The sequence below is a fragment of the Cherax quadricarinatus genome, chromosome 16, assembly GCF_038502225.1.
Source record: "Cherax quadricarinatus isolate ZL_2023a chromosome 16, ASM3850222v1, whole genome shotgun sequence".
In the NCBI taxonomy this organism is placed as follows: domain Eukaryota; kingdom Metazoa; phylum Arthropoda; class Malacostraca; order Decapoda; family Parastacidae; genus Cherax; species Cherax quadricarinatus.
This window is the reverse complement of record NC_091307.1, coordinates 25,896,621-25,916,559: the sequence shown is the minus strand read 5'-3', so window position 1 is coordinate 25,916,559 and position 19,939 is coordinate 25,896,621. Positions and strand designations below refer to the sequence as shown.

General features: G+C 34.1%; 1 protein-coding gene across 1 annotated transcript in view; it reads right to left on the bottom strand.

Annotated features, from left to right (window-relative positions):
- Positions 1-155: 155 nt before the first annotated feature.
- LOC128688908 (mitochondrial 2-oxodicarboxylate carrier) overlaps positions 156-19,939 on the bottom strand; it is a 33,565-nt gene continuing 13,781 nt past the window's right edge. Inside the window, exons 5-8 of the mRNA XM_053776949.2 lie at positions 12,171-12,262; positions 8,018-8,198; positions 7,517-7,698; positions 156-6,023 (exon numbers count right to left, since the gene is read on the bottom strand). Coding sequence (XP_053632924.1) covers positions 5,900-6,023; positions 7,517-7,698; positions 8,018-8,198; positions 12,171-12,262 — 579 coding nt within the window. The 3' untranslated portion in view covers positions 156-5,899. The remainder of the gene's footprint in view (positions 6,024-7,516; positions 7,699-8,017; positions 8,199-12,170; positions 12,263-19,939) is intronic.

The following is a 19,939-nucleotide window of genomic DNA, read 5'->3' as shown; positions in this document are numbered from 1 at the left end:
TGTGAACTGGTAGAAAAGGTTTACTACTTGCTAGAGACTGGAGATGTACCTAACATCAGTATTATATTCAAGGACATGTTAAACCCATAGGGTTCATACATTGCCTCACTGGCTGTACAAAGATAAAGAACTGCATAAAAATAATTGTCTGAGGATGTGTTATGAAAGATTTATTTAAAATACATTTACAGATGTGCATAACAGAGTAAACTTAAAAATTATAACAATTATATATATAATTAATATTTTTATATATACGTATATACAACTTTATATTAACAAAAGATAAACAAAGTCCCAAAATCTATTATGAATATTATATGTAGAGTAGGATAAAATATGAGAGCTGTAACAATGAGATGGTATGCACTGTATTTCAGTATTTAGCAGGTTGTGAAAGGTTGGTAATTTGTGTATTATTCTTAGTATGTTTATGAGTTTTGGTACTTAGGATGATACTGTATAAATTTTTTTTAACACACTGGCCATTTATTCTTATTTTTAGTAATTTATACAGGAGAAAGGGTTACTAGCCCATTTCTCCTAGCACTTTAGTTGCTGTTTACGACATGCGCTGCCTACAGAGGTTAGATTCTTTTCCATTTCTTCATAGAGATGAAAGGAAAATATATAAGAACTATTAAGGAAAATAGAAGAAAACTCAGATGGGGGTATATTCATTTACGTGTGCATGCATTTGTAGTGTAACCTAAAAGTAAGTAGAAGTAGCAAGATGTATTGTGTTATCTTGCATGTTTATGAGACAGTGAAGATACCAGCAATCCTACCATCGTGTAAAACAATTATTAGTACTGTGTTAACATTCTTAGCAGTCCATATGTGCTGAAAGACTCTTATGAGTTTAGTGCTTATATTATATTAGTAGTAGTAGTCTGTATGTATAAATGACATCAAGATTCAGTATAATACAGTATTTATATTTATATAATTTATCTTCTTTCTTCAAACTGGCCATATCTCACTGAAGCAGGGTGACCCAAAATTAAAAAACAATAGTTTCTCTTTTTAACTTTAGTAATGCAAAACAACCACTGAAAGAATGGTGAAATTCCAAGTCCTTTTGTGACTTTTCACATTATCAGGGAAGTATAGTTCCTTGATAATGTGAGAAGTCATGAAAGCACTTGGAATTTTGCTATTCTTTCACAGGTTGTTTTGCATATTCTGATATCACCTGTTTACTGTGTGATCTTATTGCAACTTTAGTAATGTATACAGGAGAAGAGGTTACTAGCCCCTTGCTCCTGGCATTTTAATCACCTCTTATGACACGCATGACTTATGGAGGAAGAATTCTGTTCCACTTCCCCATGGAGATAAGAGGAAATAAACAAGAACAACAAGAAAATAGAAGAAAATTCAGAGGGGTGTGTATATACATATCTTTCTTCTTTCAACAAAACGGCTGTATCCCACCGAGGCAGGGTGGCCCAAAAAAGAAAAACGAAAGTTTCTCTTTTTAAATTTAGTAATTTATACAGGAGAAGGGGTTACTAGCCCCTTGCTCCTGACATTTTAGGCGCCTCTTACAACACGCATGGCTTACAGAGGAAGAATTCTGTTCCACTTCCCCATGGAGATAAGAGGAAATAAACAAGTACTAGAAAGAAAATAGAAAAAACCCAGAGGGGTGTGTGTATATATATATGCCTGTACGTGTATGTGTAGTGTGACCTAAATAGAAGTAGCAAGATGTACCTAAAATCTTGCATGTTTATGAGACAGAAAAAAAAAGAACACCAGCAATCCACCATGTAAAACAATTACAGGTTTCCATTTTACACTCATTTGGGAGGATGGTAGTACCCTCCTGGGAGGTCGCTGTCTACCAATCTACTACCTAGGATTTATATAATTTACTAACATAAATTGGGGGTTGTTTAGACCAAGTATCTTTATGATGTGATGATCCTGCTAAAGTTTTCCTGAAAGGCTATGCATACTATATACTTTCAATTTATTGTACCATTCATGTACTAGGAACTGAAATAAACTATTATTGGTTGTAAGGTCCATAAAAAATAATAAAAGGCATATTTTTAGTAATTCAACCATATCTAGTCAAATAGAACAAACTAAGTTTTTAATGTAGTATGCCAAATGAACAATATTTTTAATTTAAAAATATTGTTTGTCAGGCAAATCTCGATAATATGGCCCTATCTGTTCTTTATATAAATATCAGCCCTCTGTCTGCACGTGTATAAAATGGAGTCTAATTGTTTGATCCAAAGTTTATAATTCATCACTGAATATTCAGTTATTTAGGGTGAATTATTATATACTACCATTCACACCAGTTACATTAGTATGTTTTAGGTACCTTAAAAAGGAAAATCTTTCTTATTAATAAAAATTCATTAATCCTTTATAATGCAATGAAAAAATAATTTTCCAAGTTTTTTAAAAATTCAAACATGTCATCATCCCTTCAGTGCTACACTGTATTTATATCAACCTTACTTTATTTTTTATTAATGGGTGGAAAATGTTTTAGCCATGCAATAAGTAATATTTTACGATTTTTATTTCCTCTTATGACAATCTGCAAATGGTGGAATGTCAAGCATTATTATATTCACAGCAGCCAGAATGCCAGGGAAGAAACCTCAATACCAGTCACACACATTTTGAGTCATTCAGTACTACATGGCAGAGATGGTTAAGGAGAGGTGGTGTTGAGGGAGGGGTATCAGCAGAAAGGGGTTTGAGGTGTCTGAAATAAGGTTGGCATCCTTTCTGATGAATAAACAAACTTATCAAGAGACACTGAATGGTCAGTACAAAATGATAAGTCTGCAGAGTAACACTGGGTGCCACATGGAATGTGAAAGATCATTGTACAGTTTCCTTAAGCAATAATAATCTTACTATCTCTGCTACTATCTTCTGTTTTTTAGGTTCTGCTTTCACTTTTTTCTTGTAATTTTTCAAATTTGTTTGTGTTTTCCACATTTAATGTCTCACTGTGATGAAGAAACTAGAATACGTAATTCTTGAGCAAATCATGAAATAATTTTGGAGATTCTTATTTTTTTTAAATTATTATTATTGCTATTGTATTAAGAAATAATTGGATACAGTACGCAAATGAATTCTGCTGAATGTTATTAATTACTTTCAAATCTTATTACCAATATAAATGTGTCAATTACTATACTTGCTGCAAAATACTTAAATTAAAACATAACTTGAACTGCTGAGCTGATTGCATATTATTAAATCCCATGTGAGGTGATTATTTCCCCCCTGACAATAACAACAACTGAAGAGCTACTAAAGGTGGTGGCAAGTTATCAGTACACATGGTATTCAAGACCTGTGAGGTTGCTAAACAAAAAAGTAAACAACTATAAAATTAACAGCAGTGCATGAGAGAAAAATGCAAACCTCTGACCTCATTTGTATAACTTGACATACGGCTCAAAGTGCCAGGGTAGCAACTCCCTAGCCCCCAGGTCTGTTTTGTATGGTTTTACTGGTCTGTTGTTATTACTGGGATGGCCTTAACCATGATCAATCATTCTTGGGTATATTTTATTATCTAAGAAATAGGGATTTTTCCGGTGATCATGGATTTAAAAAAGGGCAAGTGTTATAAAGGAGAGTCCTGGGAATGTAATTAATGAACAGAGGAAAGGTTGCTTTACTGGGTGGAGTGTCTACAGTGCTTATCTTGGGCTTTTATAAATTTAAATTTTGTTTAAATTTGGCCACATTACCACCTGTGAACATTATAGGGTAGTTCTGATAGTCGAATGGATGGTTTCTTGTGCTCATTTGACAGAACAGAAGGCATACTAGCAAAACAGATAGAAATTAGGTCAAAATGAGAATTAGAACTGGCTTAAAATTGGACTCAAGTGGATGAAATTGCTGACGTGTAAACTGTGCCTAGACTACCAACTTTGCATCTGTGTAATCCTGTAAGTTTTCCATCAAATTTCACATTTTTGTATCATTATCTTCAGAAAAAGATTCAATACCATTTCTTAAGATAAAATTATTATGCTGTCAACGGTTGTCATTTATCAAGTATTACACGTGTAGGACATTTTGCTCATTACCAGTCAAAAAGCTTGTGTGTGAACTGTTTCTCTTTACAATATTATGCTGTGGTTCCATTTAGGTGCTGAAGATGTATAGAATAATCATTATTCTATACATCATTATTCTTGTAATGGTAGTTATAAAAATATATTTTGTAAGTACAGGTGCCCTTAGCTTTATGCAGTGGCTGCATTCCAATCCCATGATAGCTCTACCAAGCTCAATCAGATAATAGGAATTTTCAATATATTTTGCAAACCACAATGATTGCATGTGGAAGGTATACTAATATAATAGTAAATTTGCATAAAGTGAGAGGGGGGGGGGTAAGGAACCTGTACCTGATTATTTAGATATACAGTATTTAAAACATGAGGTAGTTGACCAAATCAGAAGTGAGTGCTTTTGCTAATTAGTGATTGTTTTGATGGTTACAATTGATATGTGACAATGATTTATGATAAAAAAAAAAAAAAACTCCAGCCTCATATAAGACATTTAATGAATCATTCTGCTTTTCTGACTCTTCATTTAAGATACTGTACTTATGCTCTTCTGTTTTTTTTATTCTTTCATTCTTTCTCTTGTCTCATTTGTATATGCTTACTCCTGTTTCTTGGTGTTACCAACTGCAATGCCTTTTGTTATGCTGTATCAGAACCAGCATTCAGAAATACTGTATTCAGCAAATGATACAGGGATTTCATCAACCATCTTTAGCATCTAAATGTCATAAACCATTGAGAAAGAATCTATACAAGCCATCTCTCCAGGAAAGCTGAAGTGCAAAGGAGAACTAGTATTGTAATTTTGTTTTTCAATAATCCAGCCATATCCCACAAAGGCAAGGTGACCTGAAAAAAAAAATGAAGTTTTGGACTCAAGTGGATGTGAAAAACAAAGTTTTTCTTTTTAAATTTAGTAATATATACAAGGGTTACTAGCCTCTTGTTCCTGGCATTTTAGTTGCCTCTTACAACATGCACAGTTTACAGAGGAAGAATTGGTTTCCACTTCCCCATGGAGATAAGAAGAAATAAAGAAGAACAAGACCTACTAAGAAAATAGAAAACCTAGATGGGTGTCTAAATATAGATGTGTGTACATACATGCATGTGTAGTGTAACCTAAGTGCAAAGTAAAAGCAGCAAGATAAACCTGTTACACCGCGTGTTATTATAATTATATTTAGAATACATACATTTCTGATATAATAAAGTTTGTAAACTTGTGCCATATTTTAATAATTTCTTTCACCTACCACAAAGTAGAAACTAAGTAGGTGGCTATGTTACATTTACTCTTTAAATAGAGTACACAAAACAATTTTCTTTTGCAAATGACCCAACCCATGCAAACCCCATGAACAACTGTAAATATAGTAGTTAGTTTGCTTGAAGACATGGATTAAATACTAAACTTCACTTGCCTATCTAATATTGAGCAGACAAGCATTCATTTATTGCTTGGGAATTTTATGAAATTTCAGATTTCCATGAAATATATGGAGTATTAGTGCATGACAAAACAGTGACAAGCACTAGTGCAGTTTTGCTAATTTGTCAAGAGGCATTTTAAGATTTTTCTACTGCCACACTGGTCATTTCTCACCAAAATCTAACTGAGTCTGGGGCCATCACCCTCACCACTTAGTATAATGACCCAAGAAATAAACAAGTTCACCACAGCTTGCACAACTGTTGCCTTACTAAAGAGCATGAACATCGTATCCCCCAAATTACTTTCCAAAGATCAACATCTGCACCTATCCTTTAGAGTACAGGCACTGCACACTTCTCACTTTAATAATATTTGCAATAGAGCATTTCTAATCATCAGGGAATTTCTTGGAAAGATAATTGTGGACATTTTCATATACAATCATCATGATTCCAGCACCAGGTCCTAACCTCAACACCTTGGGCACCATACCTTTGTATAAAGCACAAAATCTGCAATATAAAAAACAGAATTAGTGTAATTAATTTAAAATAATATTTTTTACAAAGAACTTAGACCTACCATACTTTTCGAAATTAAGTAAAATTTTTTACTTAGCCACATGTTGTCACTAACATTATGGAGTAGGAAATCATGCACTGCCTGACCCTAAACATTTTCTTAAATCTTTTATGAATTGGATGAAAAAGTCAGTTATTTTCTCTTCACGTAAACCACTGGTTATCATAATTAACCTCTGTTTATAAATCTGGTAAAATAATACAGTAGCCTCTTACGAATGGTAATTATCCTTTTTTAAATTACTGACTTGGATGCTTAAAATACTGTACAGTACATACCTATACATACTTTGTACGTATATCCAATTTTTTAAGCCTCTTGGTAGACCTCTAATGCACCTGTACACTTAGTTGCACTGGAGAATGTACTATATTTAGGAAGTCAGATGAATTTGTTGGGAAGCAAGGACATAAAAATTTAGTTGATTTTTTATACTCAGGCTGCTACCTGACACTGGAAATATCTATAGTACAGTACATTGTACAAATTGTGTTTAATATGTAAATTACAGGGATTATGAAGATTTTCAATTTAGAAAAATACATTATGAAAATAAAACGAAAAATGTATGAAACTCAAAACAATCAATTAGATGGAATAAAATTTTATATTCAGGGTTATATTCAAGGTATAAAACTGTCAGGAAAATCTTTCTATAAACAGGTTAAAATGCATAATAATGGTATCTTTGGGAACTGTATCTCATAACATTATGATGGTGTGTGAGGAGACAGGATAAAGAAATACAGTGGACCCCCGCTTAACGATCACCTCCCAATGCGACCAATTATGTAAGTGTATTTATGTAAGTGCGTTTGTACGTGTATGTTTGGAGGTCTGAAATGGACTAATCTACTTCACAATATTCCTTATGGGAACAAATTCGGTCAGTACTGGCACCTGAACATACTTCTGGAATGAAAAAATATCGTTAACCGGGGGTCCACTGTATCTTGGATAAAAGATATGGGAGCAAGTTATGACTTGTGAAATCATAATGGCAAGACTGTAAACAACAGTGAGCTTTTAATGAATGTTACAAAGTACACAGAAATATGAGACAAAAGAAGCAACACAATAGACTAAAAACCAATAACTATGCTGCATATGAGGTACAACAGATTAATATGACTGAGGCCAATGATCAGCATTTATTATAGAAATATTCATAAATATTATAACAAACAACTGGTAACAGAGTTGGTAAAAAAGCTGAGTTTAAAAGTCAACAGCAACAATACACAGCAAAGCAATAAAACGAACAAATTGGAAACATGACATGCCAGCATTAATTGGCATTCTCAAAATAAAGATAGTGAGACACCAATCTTAAAATCTAACCCTGCCTAGTTTCTTAACTCATTCTTCTTTCAGATAGTGTAATACTTGTAGTCTAATACTGTCCAGTTCGATAATCACTTACCCTTCTTCTCTGTAAACAAGTAAAATGGAGCCAAATGTAGTCTTGTACTTGATCTCTCCAGGAACTGGTTGTGGCCCTTGAATGCGACTTTTGGCCACGTCAAAAGGAATATTGATGAAACATCCAAGCACACCAGCCACTAAGCCAATGAAGAATTTCTGAAGATTTTGTTGCCATTTCTCCTGCAAATAAATCCTTTAATTAACTCAAATTCCAAGGAAAGTTCTTAATTCCTACCAGGGTTTCTAATACACCATCCATATTCCATTTTTTTCATATTCAAAAGTAGAAATTAAGACATAGCATTACAATGTAAGAAAATATATAATAAAATTTCTCTATGGTCCAAGTTTACCTTCACCACAAGATCATCTTAGATTTTACATATTAATACAGAAGTAATGTTTTACAATAATCTCAATTAGTTTATCTTTTGATTTTAGCATGCCCTGAAATGTTAAACTGCATATGACTTTAATTAACAGTAACTATATTACCTACCTTAGGCTGAGTTATTCTAGAGTTCACTGTATGAAATACACCAAAATACATCATATTGAAGAGGCCATTTCTACCAATGGTTGCAGTAACTCCTTTATTAAGGCCTTTAAATCCTAATCCTTGAGTCTTGACAATCTCTCGTGCTACTGCCCAAGTGCTGGGTGAAACTTTGTGCTGTGCCCTATGACAAGACCATTTAGAAGACAGTATTAATCACCTATTTTATTATTCAAATAATAATTAGACACAAAAAAACTTTCTAAACAATGCTGTACACACAAAGAATTTTTACCATAGCATTAAGTTGTGTGCAAAATGTAGGAATGCTACACTATGGTACATGACTCCTTCCCTTCCAATGACAACCTTCACAATCTATTGCTGCATTCTGGAAGCGTCTTGTGTTTCACTCACTCTGCATTCATCAACCTATTTCAGATACTTTTATCACTATCTGCTGTCTGGATATTAACCCTTTCAGGGTCCAAGGCCCAAATCTGGAGTCACGCACCAGTGTCCAAGAATTTTCAAAAAAAAAAATTGTTATTTTTTCTTATGAAATCGTAGAGAATCTTTTTGTGAAGGTAATAAAACAAAAAGTACGAAATTTGGTGGAAAATTGACGAAATTATGCTCTCGCGAATTTTGATGTGTCAGCGATATTTACGAATCGGCGATTTTGCCGACTTTGACTCCCATTTTAGGCCAATTACATTATTCCAGTCAACCAAATTCTTAGCTATTTCACTAGTATTACTTCTATTCTATCGATTGAGCACAAGAAATCACCAAGTCAACTGTTTCAACTACAAAATAAAGTGATCGGAAATTGTTAATTTGGCCAATTTAACACAAAGTTCAAAATATTCCAATTTCAAAATAGGGTCCAGAATGAGCAATGTAAGCATTCCTGGCACTAAACTAACATTTCCTCTGTTCATTAGTTATGTTTTGAGGCTTTACAAATAAATTCCATTTTGATTTTTTATTCACATAATGAATTTTTATTCACACCAAAAAATAGAAGATTTACTGTTATGCAATACTGTAATAATTGTATAAATATCATCACCATATTTGTGAATGTATATTAGACCCACCAGCTGATGTGTATTAGACGTGTGAGGTCGTTTGTTTACTCTTGAATATCGGCAAAAATTTAACATTTCTGCTACTTTGAGCTCAGTTTCAAGCCATTTCCAGTGCTAAAACCAATCAAAATCATCTCTATTTCTGTAATATGTCTTCCATTCTATCAAATGAGACCAAGAAATCGGAAATACAACTATAAAAAACATACGAAAAAACACTGCAAAGTTGCTGTTTTAATCAAAAAATCATGATTTCATTTTTTTTCTCTCATTATACACAGTGTGCTGCAGGATCTGTTTTATGTGGTGCACACATACCACATAGATGTATTCTCTCATATTTAGGCCCAAATGTACCACTCACAGTTTATCAGAGTGAGCTGAGTTCATGGCGTAGATCTACGGTTTGGACCCTGAACATAAAGCCGTAGATCTACGGGACGGACCCTGAAAGGGTTAACCATGGCACTCAAGAGGAATACTGGTGATGTTGGAGGTGTTAAGAAAAAGACTAAGTGTGAATCTATAACCTTAATGCAGAAAATAAAGGTGTCGGATATGTTAAGAGGCAGTGCACATGTGATGGAAACTACCCAGGTTCATGTGAATGAATCATCCATTCATACAATTAGAAATAATGATAAAAATAAGAGCTTGTGCATTTAGTAGTACAGAGTGTAACCTACTCAAGAGAATGTCAAAGAGGTCGCTACATCTAAATTGGACGGAAAAGTTACTCAATGTGTTGACTCAGGAAAAAACAAAAAAAGAGCCCCTACTTAGTGCTAATAAAGCACAAACCCCTATCATACAGCAAAACTGTGTGGGTTGGAGGGAGGTAAGCCTTCATAACAGTGTGTGTTTAGTGCTGGATGCTTTAAAAGTTTTAAAAGGCAAAATATTTTTTTATGATAAAGCTTACTGGTCAGCTCTAAAGTACTGCAGAGAAAACATACAAGAGATGTATTACAATATACTTGAACACTCCACTACAACCATCAACTACTGACAACTCTTCATCCACATCAACACCAAAATCACAGCTTCTACCTCAGCCTAGTATATAAACTGAACAAATTACACACACAGTACATTATGCAGAGTCAGTAAAGTTTATCTGAGTCCAGTTGAAAAGTACATTATCAACTGCAGAATCAATATGAAGATTAAATACATTATAATGAATTGATTACAAAATAAAGATATATGAAAATGGAGACAAATTCTTAATTGTGGCTTATGAAAATAAACATCCAATACGAGATAAATAAGTCATAATAAACTGATTTCTGTAACACATTAATTGTCCCTATTGAAGCACAAAAAATAGTACTGCAGAACATGCAAGAAATTCATCCTGTCTTTACAGGACAGGATGAATTTCTGTTCTTACAGGAGAGGGTGACCTGAGCATAGTCACAATTACTAAAGACAGGATGGCCTGAGCATGGTCACGATCACTAATCCTCTGTCATTTTTATTACATAATAATCTTCTCGGCCTTTATTTCCTTAACAAAAATCCATGTCTTGTAAATATGTGAAGAGGCATAGCATACCTATTTGCTTGTTGTGCTACTTTAACAACTTCAAAAGGATTGACAAGAATTGCTTCAGTTGTTCCTGATCCCAATCCAGCTAAAAAAAATGTCTGGAAGAAAAAAAGGAAAAAATAAAGAAATACAAACTGCATCATTTGACTCAAAAATACTTGTCTGAAATTGAACTTTATTCCACTTCCATTTGTATCTGGATAGATGGGTACACTATGGTTCATTAAAAGAAAATATTTAAGCCAATAATAAACAATATAAATACCATTTAAAAGCCTGTACACTTGTAATATGACAGTGGGAGCCATCACTACTATGGTAAGAATGATTCTTAACCCTTATATAAAGATAAATTTTATTTCCAAAAATACAAGGTGTTGTTACAGGATGTGTAGCATGGGTTGTAGATATTGCAGCAAGGAGGAGTCTGGAAGTAGCAGATATGTTGTGTCTGAGGACAATGCATGGTGTGATTATGCAGAGAATTTGTAGCTTGGATATTAGGAGGTGCAGAGTTACTAAAACTATTATCCAGAGGGCTGAAGAAGGGCTGTTGAAGTGGTTTGGACATTTAGAAAGGATATAGCAGGATATAGAGGAAGAGCATAGAGGACGTTTTGTGTGCAAGGGGCTAGGACATCCAATAGGTGTGAATGAGCATGTTAGGTAGGAGTGGAGGCAAATGATTTTTGGGACTTGATGAGTTGTTGGAGTGGGAGCAATGTAACATTCTGTGAAGGGATTCAGGAGAACCAGTTAGCCAAATTTTAATCCTGGAGGTGGGAAGGTACAGTGCCTGCACTCTGAAGGAGGGGTGGGGATATTTGCAGTTTGATATGCAATCTGAACTGCAGTATTGGTGTTTCTCTGGTAAAACAGTGATGGAGTGAATGCTGGTGAAAATATTTCTTTTTTTGGGTCACATTACCATACAACAGTTATGATAAAGTGGTGAGGAAGCAATTTCTGAGACAGTGAAAGATTTATTAGATAAAAGAACTTACTATATTTAACTTTATAAAAAAGAAATTTAAATGCTCTTTTTATCTAGTACTGTACTATACCAGAATATGGGTTCAAAGAGAAAGCTCCTGGCCTCAGTGCATCTAGAACAACAGTATTTGACAGCAGTCTGCATAATGGAATCATGTATATATAGTACTGGTATTGTCAATTTTCCTTCCCTTTTCTTTCTTCAGTGATTTGATTACATTCCCATCCAGTGACTTAAATTTTATAACCTCTCTTTTTTTTTATTTACCCTACAATATTTGTTAGAATTTTGTACAAAGTCTCAGGAAAAAAAAAAAAGAGACCTACAGCATAATTATAGTATTTCTGCTCTTACAGGACAGGGTGACCTGAGCATAGTCACAATTACTAAAGACAGGATGGCCTGAGCATGGTCACGATCACTAATCCTCCGTCATTTTTATTACATAATCTTCTTGGCCTTTATTTCCTTAACAAAAATCCATGTCTTGTAAATATGTGAAGAGGCATAGCATACCTATTTGCTTGTTGTGCTACTTTAACAACTTCAAAAGGATTGACAAGAATTGCTTCAGTTGTTCCTGATCCCAATCCAGCTAAAAAAAATGTCTGGAAGAAAAAAAGGAAAAAATAAAGAAATACAAACTGCATCATTTGACTCAAAAATACTTGTCTGAAATTGAACTTTATTCCACTTCCATTTGTATCTGGATAGATGGGTACACTATGGTTCATTAAAAGAAAATATTTAAGCCAATAATAAACAATATAAATACCATTTAAAAGCCTGTACACTTGTAATATGACAGTGGGAGCCATCACTACTATGGTAAGAATGATTCTTAACCCTTATATAAAGATAAATTTTATTTCCAAAAATATAAGGTGTTGTTACAGGATGTGTAGCATGGGTTGTAGATATTGCAGCAAGGAGGAGTCTGGAAGTAGCAGATATGTTGTGTCTGAGGACAATGCATGGTGTGATTATGCAGAGAATTTGTAGCTTGGATATTAGGAGGTGCAGAGTTACTAAAACTATTATCCAGAGGGCTGAAGAAGGGCTGTTGAAGTGGTTTGGACATTTAGAAAGGATATAGCAGGATATAGAGGAAGAGCATAGAGGACGTTTTGTGTGCAAGGGGCTAGGACATCCAATAGGTGTGTGTGAGCATGTTAGGTAGGAGTGGAGGCAAATGATTTTTGGGACTTGATGAGCTGTTGGAGTGGGAGCAATGTAACATTCTGTGAAGGGATTCAGGAGAACCAGTTAGCCAAACTTTAATCCTGGAGGTGGGAAGGTACAGTGCCTGCACTCTGAAGGAGGGGTGGGGATATTTGCAGTTTGATATGCAATCTGAACTGCAGTATTGGTGTTTCTCTGGTAAAACAGTGATGGAGTGAATGCTGGTGAAAATATTTCTTTTTTTGGGTCACATTACCATACAGCAGTTATGATAAAGTGGTGAGGAAGCAATTTCTGAGACAGTGAAAGATTTATTAGATAAAAGAACTTACTATATTTAACTTTATAAAAAAGAAATTTAAATGCTCTTTTTATCTAGTACTGTACTATACCAGAATATGGGTTCAAAGAGAAAGCTCCTGGCCTCAGTGCATCTAGAACAACAGTATTTGACAGCAGTCTGCATAATGGAATCATGTATATATAGTACTGGTATTGTCAATTTTCCTTCCCTTTTCTTTCTTCAGTGATTTGATTACATTCCCATCCAGTGACTTAAATTTTATAACCTCTCTTTTTTTTTATTTACCCTACAATATTTGTTAGAATTTTGTACAAAGTCTCAGGAAAAAAAAAAAAAGAGACCTACAGCATAATTATAGTATTTCTGCTCGCATTAAAAACATTATGGAGACAACTTTGAACATAAACAATTTAAATATCTTCATAATAAGGTATCAAACACAAAACCTGAATTACCTGAGGATCAGCCCCAAAATGAAAATGGTAGAAAATACTCAACTCAAATTTTGATGTGCCAATTTTGCATTTTGGTACCAAAATTAATATAGCAACCTTACCTACTCTTGCTAAAATTTACATATATGGTGTGAATATTATGCAAAGAATTTGAAGTGAAGACAACAGAAGAAAGTGTGGTTATAAATTGTATGACTACATATAGTATATTGATCATTTTGTTATATTATACATTGTAATGCTACAAATTTGTACAACTATAATGCTTCATAATTGAAATGTTCAAATTTCATTATTTAAAATACTCATTTGTACTTCATATTGTAAATTGTTTACTGTAATTTTTACCACTGAATCTATCATTGCACAGTTAATCTTAAGTTAATTTTAAGCCTGCCCATAATGCTCTGCATACAAGGGGCTTTTGGCATGTACACCCAACTACCATAATTCCTTGTACAACTATATATCATGTCCAAATAAAAATTTTCATTATTATTAAAATGCACAATTCAGAAGGCAGAAGAGAGGCTGTTAAATGGTTAGAGAAGATGTACCAGATAAGGATGACCAATATGGTAAACAAATTTGGGGTGGCTGGGGGTAGTAAGGGTCATTCTGGCATGAACCGATGAAGACTGAGAAGTTGGTTTTAAGTTGTAGTGGCCTGAGCATTCAGTAGGCATGTTTGAGTGTTAGAGCAGAGCAAATAGGCATGTGGTTTTAAAGATTTGACATGCTGTTAGAGCATGTGTAAAATTGGAGCATGTGGTAAAATTTATGAAGGGATTCAGGAAAAACTGGTTAGCCGGACTTGAGTTTTGAAGGTGGAAAGTACTGTGCCTGCACTCTGAGTAGTTGGGGATGTTACAGTTTAGAGGGTCATTTGAACCGTGATGTCTGCATACTTCTGGCAAAATATTTATCTAAGAATCTGCATTACTATATTTCTCTGTTTTCATTGAGGGAGGGAGAGAGAATAAATCTTCAGGTGATATTAAAATCTGTAAGAACTATATCATCCAAACATTAGTATTATTGGAGAGTGTAAGTCACAATACCATATCTGGAATAATTCACAAGTAACCTGCATTTTGGAGAATCAACAGTAGATCATGATTCGAACCATCCTGTGGCTTTTATCAAATTTTAAGTTGACACTGGACTAGCTCAGGCTGAAACACAGTCTATAATTTCCTCCAAATTGTGCATTAGCTGTAAATCACTGTTATGATTATGCACAAGCAACTTTTATGCAATTTTGCACAAAACATATCTTTACTATAGATTGTACTGAATAATAAAGCTGCTTCAGTTATTAGAATTGTCAAGCCTACTTAAGTGAGTTTTTCATAAGCAGAACTACTAACTAACCTTAGCATTTATTCCACAGATGACCATGTAGTATGCTGAATTCTTCAAGCTGGGTGTAGCTGTTTAGTATTCAAGAAATAGCTTCCTCAGCATATATAAATTCAGTAATATTTTAAATTTTAACTCAAATTACTCAAACTAGACATGTATCCAGGACTGATAAATATTTCACTTTGAAAACACAGTATTTAACTGCAAGATATTTTGTTGATTGATAATACTAGCTTAAATTTAATTACTATTATCATCATAATATTCACTGGAAAGTGTTAAAGCTCTAGTGGTCTTACAGCACCTGGAGAATAAGAAAAACTGTATATACTCATTATAACACAACAGTGGGTACAGATCAACCCTTGACTTCTGTTAAAATTCCTTTAATTTTTGTTATATGTACTTAAATATCAAGTATAAGTCTGGCCTAGTTTTGGGAGGACTTTAAAAAGGAGTCAAATAGTTCCAATGCAAAAGATATTCTAACCAAAACTCTGTAGATTTATTATTTGCTATGTTTTTTAGCACAGCTACCCATGTCTAGTATATGCTAATAGTGGGTGAATGGGGAAAGATAGATGATATGTTTAACTTATTATTATTACTATATTTAAGGGGAAGCACTAAACCCATAAGGGTCATAAGCTGCCTAGGAATATGGAATGCAAACATATTCAATCCAAGAAAAGGAAGGAAAAGTCTAATTTCTTAGATGAAGAGCCCCTCACCAGCATTAAGGAACCTCTGAGAGATCACAGTTCATATTAATAAACTGTTGGAAAGGGGAAAGTCTTGAGTCTGGACTGACCAGATAGAAGTACTGAATACGTATTTTCAAATTTATTTGCATACTGAATGTAGAATATGGTTTCCAAATGTGGTTTTGCTGTTGCACCTAGGAAGTAGAAATCTAGTGTGCAGAGACCTTCAACTGTTGTATTCTGAGCACCTCTGCAAAAACAGTGATTATGTGTGAGGTGAAAGTGTTGAATGATGATGAAAGTATTTTCCTTTTGCCTCAGTGGGAGATGGTCGACTTGCTAAAAAAAAAAAAAAAAAAAAAAAAAAAAAAAAAAAAAAAAATTACACTTAGGTCACATTACACATGCATTTTTTTTAGTGCATTTTCTTAAGTAGCATCAAAAATAGTTCAAATGGAGTGATTTTTTTTTGGTAATGTTTAGTTATTTTTCATATTTTATGGTTATTTTTAGTCATTTCTTGTAATTATTGGTCATTTTTCATTATTTTTGATAACTTTCAGTTACTTTTCAAAATTTTTAGGTATTTTTCATGATTTTTAGTTATTTTCCATAATGAATAGTCTTAATGAAAATACTAGCTTTCTCCATTATACCTGGAAATTAAGGCCTCGTATGATGCTAAAATTATCTCATTTTACATTTTTAAGTGCATATTCTGAATCAGCATAGAAAATAGTACCCCTGGTGTGATTTTAATGAATTCTGAAAATCCGGCAGAAAATGGTGAAAAATGGGGTGAAATTTTTTTCTCTCCAAATGGAAAACGGTCATGATGACACTGTCTGCTGGATCAATTTCTCCCCACAAACATGAAAAAATCCTGTATATACAGCTTTCATATTGTTATTAGTTTTATAAGATAAATGTACTGTAAAAGGCACCTCAGACAGGGAAGAAACAGACGTGAGAAAACAGCCTTGTATCATGCTAAAACTGTTTCTTTTTATATTTTTCAGTGCATATTCTTAAGTAGCATGAAAAATAGTTCAAATGGAGTGATTTTTTTGGGGTAATGTTTATTTTTCATAATTTATGGTTATTTTTCCAAATTCTTTGTTATTTCTTATAATTTTTAGTCTTTTCTCATTATTTTTGATAACTTTCAGTTATTTTTCATATTTTTTGGCATTATTCTTGATTTTTAGCTATTTTCTATAATGAACAGTCTCAATGAAAATATTAGCTTTCTCTACTATTCATTACCGGGAAATTAGTGCCTCATCTGATGCTAAAACAATCTGATTTTACATTTTTAAGTGTACATTCTTAATCAGCATAAAAAATAGTACCACTGGTATGATTTTAAGGAATTTTGAAAATCTGGCCAAAAATGGATTTTTGGGGGTGAAAAACTTTTTCTCTCAAAATAGAAAATGGTCATGATGACACCATTTGTTGGATCACTTTCTTTCCACAAACATGAAAAAATCCAGTATATACAGTTTTCATAGAAGGTTATGAGAATTTTTGTAAGTTTAATGTGCTGTAAAAGGCACCTCGGACAGGTAAGACACAGACGAGAGAAAACAGCCTTGTATCTTGCTAAAACCATTCTTCTTTATTTCCTCTTATTTCCATGGGGAAGTGGAAAAGAATTCTTCCTCTGTAAGCCATGTGTGTGTCATAAGAGGTGACTAAAATACCGGGAGCAAGGGGCTAGTAACTCCTTCTCCTGTATACAGTACTAAATTTAAAAAGAAAAACTTTTATTTTTCATTTTAGGTCACCCTGCCTCAGTGGGATACGGCCGGTTCATTGAAAAAAAAAAAAGTTGATCTAAGTGTTGTCTAAAAATTCAGTTACAAACCTTATCTTATACTGTAAAGTGGATTCTCAGTTTTCGTCTTTAATCCCTTCAGGGTCCAAGGCCCAAATCTGAAGTAGTGCCCCCAGTGTCCAAGAATTTTCAAAAAAAAATTTGTTTATTTTTTCTTATGAAATGGTAGAGAATCTTTTTTTGAAGGTAATAAAACAAAAAGTATGAAATTTGATGGAAAATTGACGAAATTATGCTCTCGCGAATTTTGATGTGTCAGCGATATTTACGAATCGGCGATTTTGCCGAATTTGACTCCCATTTTACGCCAATTACATTATTCCAGTCAACCAAATTCTTAGCTATTTCACTAGTATTACTTCTATTCTATCGATTGAGCACAAGAAATCGCCAAGTCAACTGTTTCAACTACAAAATAAAGTGATCGGAAATTGTTAATTTGGCCAATTTACAACAAAGTTCAAAATATTCCAATTTCAAAATAGGGTCCAGAATAAACAATGTAGGTATTCCTGGAACTAAACTAACATTTCCTCTGTTCATTAGTTACGTTTTGAGGCTTTACAAATAAATTCCATTTTGATTTTTTATTCACATAATGAATTTATATTCACACCAAAAAACAGAAGATTTACTGTTATGCAATACTGTAATAATTGTATAAATATCATCACTATATTTGTGAATGTATATTAGACCCACCATCTGGCGTATATTAAACGTGGGAGGTCGTTTGTTTACTCTTGAATATTGGCAAAAATTTAACATTTCCGCTACTTTGAGCTCAGTTTCAAGCCATTTCCAGTGCTAAAACCAATCAAAATCATCTCTATTTCTGTAATATGTCTTCCATTCTATCAAATGAGACCAAGAAATCACAAATACAACTATAAAAAAATACGAAAAAACACTGCAAAGACGCTATTTTAATCGAAAAATCATGATTTCAGTTTTTTCTCTCATTATACACAGTGTGCTGCAGGATCTGTTTTATGTGGTGCACACATACCACATAGATGTATTCTCTCATATCTAGGCCCAAATGTACCACTCACAGCTTATCAGAGTGAGCTGAGCTGTACAGTGGTCCCTCGTTTGTCGTAGTTAATCAGTTCCTGGAGTTGCTACTATTATCGAAATCTACAATTTTCAAACTAATTTTCCCAATAAGAAATAATGTAAATACAATTAATCCGTTCCTGACACCCAGAAGTATTAAAACAAAAAAAAATTTTACATGAAATATACATGTAGTACATAAACAATACAATGGGAAATGATGAATGAAACATTAACAGCCTAACACTTACCTTAATTGGAGATTCTTCTTAGTGTATGGGAGACTGGAGGAGGAGAGAGATTGGATTGTTTACAGTTTGGAAGGGGAATCCCCTTCCAGCAACACCTCAGGTACCAATTGCTTTTCTGGGGTTGCTTCTCTTCTCTGTTTCTTAATGCCACTAGGACCACCTTGAGAGTCACTGGAGTCCTGTCTCGCAAAATAACTGTGGAGAGAGCTCTGTTTCTGGCGTCTCTTTAACACTTCCCTAAAATGGCCCAAGACTTTGTCCCTGTACATGTTGCCAACATGGCTTGCAACAGCCTTGTTAGGGTGATGTTTCTCCATAAATCTTTCCATCTTACCCCACATAGCAAAAATCTCTCTAATTTCTGAAGAAGACACCTTCTTCCATCTCTCTTCCTCCTCCTCTGCAGCAAGATTCTGAGCTGCGATCTGTTCCTGTTCAAGCTCTTGCAGCTCCTCAGTGGTGAGATCTTCGTTGTGGTCTTCCATCAACTCTTCCACATCCTCCAAACTCACATCCAACCCCATGGAACTCCCCAGTGCCACAAATGATTTAACAACAGACATAGGCTCATCAGGGTCAGTCCCAAACCCTTCAAAATCCCTCTTGTCGACACAATCTGGCCACAATTTTCTCCAAGCAGAGTTCGAAGTCCTAGTAGTCACTCCCTCCCAAGCCATACCTATAAGGGTTATGCAATGGAGGATGCTGAAGTTTTCTCTCCAAAATTATCTTAGGGTCAAGTGAGTGTCTGTGGTCACAGTCAAGCACCTGTGAAACATTGCTTTGGTGTAGAGTTTTTTAAAGTTTGCAATGACCTGCTGGTCCATGGGCTGGATGAGAGGAGTGGTATTCGGGAGCAAGAACTTTACTGTGATGAACCCAAACTTCTCAAAAATTAGGTCATCCAAGTTTGGAGGATGAGCAGGTGCTTTGTCCATTACTAGCAGGCACTTGACATCCAATTTCTTTTCCAGGAGGTAATTCTTCACACTAGGGCCAAACACTGAATTGAACCACTCGATGAAAATTTCCCTCGTGACCCATGCCTTACTATTAGATTTCCAAAACACACACAATTTACTCTTCATAACATTGTTTTTCCTGAACACTCTGGGATTTCCAGAA